Below are 4,447 nucleotides of genomic sequence, written 5' to 3' on the forward strand. Positions count from 1 at the left end.
AAAGCTTTCAAATTCTGATCTGACTAGTTTCATTGCCTCGATAAAGGGGGACATTGATATTTTGATTTTGAAATAAATATTGACACACAAATATCAAGTACATTGTTGATTTCTTTGGAGAATGTCTTAGAAATTATGTTACATATGCTTCTAAAATAATCATAGAATTACAGATTTTAGAGATTTAGAGGTAGATCTCTATATGACCAGATATTTCTTTATATGTAATTCCTTGCTTGACTTTCACATGCTCGAGGTCATTGGAAAGCAAAGCTAGGATTCAAATCCAATTTGGTGCTCTTCCGACCATAGCATACTGATTCAGAATTTGACATTTGGTTCATCTCTGTGTTTATAAGAAGACTAAGATAAAAGACCCAGAGAAATCTATGAAAGGGCTCATTTTGCCATTGGTGAAAAGAATTTGTGGTTTACTTGGAAGAAAAAGATGACGTGATAGCAGTAACAAATAGCTTTGGCTTTAAAAAAAATTGTAAGCCCTACGAAGTGCCTAAAAATAATGAAACAATATGCTTAGCATTATCATGAGAGTGCAGTGCTCTGATGTACAGAAAATATAGAAATTAAAGGGAAGCTGTTGGATGTCAATGGCAAACTTTGCCGATGTCAGCAGTGTCAGTAGCAGCAACCACTAGAACGCATGACAGGGAAAGTGGGAGGACTTGATAAACAATAGAAAGATTATTGCATCGAACATTTTAGAAATTTATCAAATGGAGAAGAGATTTTCATACCCCTGATTTGTTCACTTCAAAATGGCCCCCAAACACCCAGGCTGCTTTTTTCACTCTCCCTTATACACTGTGACCTCTGAGTCAAAAGGAACACCCACGGAGAAACATAAACCTGGGGAGGCTGGGTTCATCCAGCCAGGATGTATAAATAATCTAAATGTTTACTCTGAACCCATCCAGAACAACACATTCAGAACGTCTCCTGCCCTCACCAAATTCCTCAGAAGTGACCAGTCTGTACTATGTAATTAAGACAACTGGACTCGGCGGCGACCACTGCGCAGGTCGGACCTCGTTCGCTCGTAACTCGCTCCGCTTCCTGGGCAGCCATGTCTGACAAGCCCGATATGGCTGAGATTGAGAAATCCGATAAGTCGAAACTGAAGAAAACAGAAACGAAAGAGAAAAATCCACTGCCTTCACAAGAAACGATTGAACAGGAGAAGCAAGCGGGCGAGTCGTAATGAGGCGTGCGCCGCCAATATGCACTGTACATTCCACGAGCATTGCCTTCTTATTTTACTTCTTTCAGCTGTTTAACTTTGTAAGATGCAGAGAGGTCGGATCAAGTTTAAATGACTGTGCTGCCCTTTTTCACATCAAAGAATGGAGAACTACTGACAACGAAGCCCGCGCCTGCCTCCCATCCGCCTGTCTGGCTGGCAGGAAAAGAACTTGCATGTTGGTGAAGGAGGAGGCTGGGTGGGACGAGAGTGAAATCTAGAGTAAAGAGCAAGTTGGTCCAAGGTGTCCTGCGGGCTGTAAAATGCAGTTTAATTAGAGTGCCATTTTTTTTTTGTTGTTGTTCAAATGATTTTAATTACTGGAATGTACAATTTTTTTAATATGCAAATAAAAAGTTTTAAAACCTAAAAAAAAAAAAGACAACTGATTTCTCAGAAGAATGGCATTGAATACATCAGTTACAATTTTCTTTAAATGAGGGTTAGTTCTTAGCTCTCTCAGATAGACAAAGCCATAGTTTTGTCATGGGTTTCAAATGAATCCAGAGTATCCACTGACATGACCAGAAGCTCTGGATACTAATCACACCCACGGTGATAAAAAGAATGGGCCACGAAAATATGAAAAATAAGGTCATGTAGATAGGCTATAATTTATTATGTGCACAACATTAGGAGTAAGCTAGAACCCTAAGTTGTCATATTCTTTTTCAGTTTTTCATGCTGTTTGCCATATGGATGGTTAACAATGTGTTGCAGTTCCTCAGCTGGAGGTGTGATAGGGTATAATCGACAGCTGTACAGATTAACATTTGAGAGGGGTGGGTTTAAACGACCATGGAAGTTTACCTGTTTATGCTTACTTAACTGCTTCCCCGCTGTATTGGGAACGAACCACAGATCAATGTTTACTTTTTTTCCCTCGACTCATAGGACTTGGAGATCCTTCAACACACTGGGGGTAGAAATGTCAAGGTGAATGAATTTTTAGGTAGGGAAAACAAGATCATAAAAACAAGAGCCAGAAGAAATTAAGAAAGACCCAAAGCAATAGTTTTCAATGGTAGATATATCTAAATCACCTCAAGGTACTGCCCCCAAACTATTTCATCCCCCCTCATGCCTAGTCTATGGCAGAATATACCTTACTATTTTTCTATGTAACAACTATCACCTTGTGATTGAGTAATTTTTATGTAATTTTTTTGTTTGATTTCAGAGCTAATTCTGGGCCATAAAAAACTGTAGAAAAAAACTTGTGCCTGTATTGTTTTCCATCTGAATCTATCACCTGGTAAGACCCTTCACACGTAGGAGATATGTAGTAGATATTTGTTGAATGAATACATAAATGAATGAATGAATGCATATTCTTGTACTTTGACCTATCAATAGTATATTCTAACATTGAGTCTAGATGGATGGAATCATATATATTTTCAAAAGTTTTTTAAAATTTATTTTTATTGAAGTTGATTTACAATGCTGTGTTAGTTTCTGCTGTACAGCAAAGTGATTCATTTATATATATATTTTTCACAAGTTTTTAGGTACTTCTGCTAAGAACTGCTCATATCCTTGCCCTGATTTCTTTAAGCTTCTGCCTGTAAGATCATGTCTGTACCATCGTTTGCCTAAACTATACGGGGCCAAAGTATATATAATAAATCCCATCATTCTCTTCTTCATATAGTTTTTTTAAAAGTATTTACTGGCACCTACTATGTTCTAGTGCCCTGCTTGGAACTGAAGGCCCAAGATGAATGATCTGGGTCTTTTATACAAGGACCTCTAGTCTGTCCGGTGGATGAGACAGATCAACAGAGGGTCTGTAGGTAACACTAGAGGCACTAGAGAGGGACAGGGAAACTTCCAGGAGCACAGAGGAAAGCACCTAGTCCAGCCTTGCAGGTTGGTCTCTATTAAGACCTCTTCTACTCTTCCTCCCATCCCTCATAATACTTTTATAGTAGTGTTTAGGATGAGTTACATTCAAATGCACTGTTTCCTGGCCCAGCCATTAGTCTTAGGTATCTGAGACCTTCCTCCCCACTCCTTTCTCCCTACTCCAAGTCTCAAGTACAAACCATACTAGGTATCTCTTTTGTAAGTTTTCTGTTTATTCTCTCCCACGTCTGAGAGTGATTGCCTCTAGACCTCTTTCATGCCTCAATCTAATCCCGCCTCCTTGGCTAGTACTCTAATTCAGTGTTTCACCCAGTGTTTATTTAAAATGTATTGTTCTGAACACTGCCTTTCGAGTGTTCAGATGCTTAGATTCCTTGTTGCTGGGACACACACTTGAAGGCCAAACTCTCCCATCTTTCTAACCTTTGGAACTCCAAACTCACTATACCAAAAGTGATAGAGGCTAACCATTTCGGGTCATATAGATTTTCATACGATTTAAAATTTTAACCTTATATATGATTAAGAAATCCTTTGAGTAAATACTAACATTTCTTTGGGAAGAAACTATTTGGAAAAATAAAATCTTGTGCAAAATTTCCCTCAGTAACCTCACTAATGATTCCCTCCAAAAAGCAAAACAAGAGTTATGTCAGTATTTCCAGATGACATGAAAATAGAGCATCTTTCATTGTGAACAGCAAAAGTAACTTAAAAATCTCTTCAAATCCTTACTTGTCCTCTACAATTTGTTATGATTATTCTCATTTTACAGAAGAGGAAACTAAGTTTAACAGAATTCTGATGAGTTTTCCTAGATCATATAGCTAGTAAGCCACAGAATGAGGGATTTGACCTCAGTTCTGACTCTCCCCCAAAGCTCCTATTCTTAGAAAATAGAATTAAGTTGTTGAGAAAAGCAGTATTTGGATCCAGCTGGCTGTAGTTTCAGTCTCACCTCTTCCATGTGACCCTGTGTCGATTATGGAATTTCCCCTAAACACTCATTTCATTATCAATAATATAGGAATTAAAATGACTAAATGATTAAATTACCTGTTGAATATGCTAAATAAGTCAGAGTAAGAGCTAATGCTTATCCAGTGGTTATCATATGCTGGGCACTGTTTGAAACATATGACATGTATTAACTCATTTAACAACAACCATATGGCTTAGGGGCAAATATTATACCTATTCTGCAGTTCCAGAAACTGAGGCATACAGAGTTTAAGGGATTTTTTTGTCCAATTGTCTTTCAGCAAGATGTGGAAGAAAGGGATTTGAACTCAGTCAAGCTGGCCCCATGATTTTATTTGT

The 4,447-nt window shown here is 38.0% G+C and overlaps 1 protein-coding gene across 1 annotated transcript; it reads left to right on the forward strand.

The window, feature by feature from the left end:
• The first annotated feature begins 1,039 nt into the window (after nucleotides 1-1,039).
• LOC137223127 (thymosin beta-4-like) lies at nucleotides 1,040-1,338 on the forward strand. The gene has a single exon (XM_067734681.1). The coding sequence runs from the start codon at nucleotides 1,085-1,087 to the stop codon at nucleotides 1,217-1,219; it is 135 nt and encodes a 44-aa protein (XP_067590782.1). The 5' UTR covers nucleotides 1,040-1,084; the 3' UTR covers nucleotides 1,220-1,338.
• The last annotated feature ends 3,109 nt before the right edge of the window (nucleotides 1,339-4,447 follow it).

This window comes from Pseudorca crassidens, chromosome 4 (genome assembly GCF_039906515.1).
Source record: "Pseudorca crassidens isolate mPseCra1 chromosome 4, mPseCra1.hap1, whole genome shotgun sequence".
NCBI lineage: Eukaryota > Metazoa > Chordata > Mammalia > Artiodactyla > Delphinidae > Pseudorca > Pseudorca crassidens.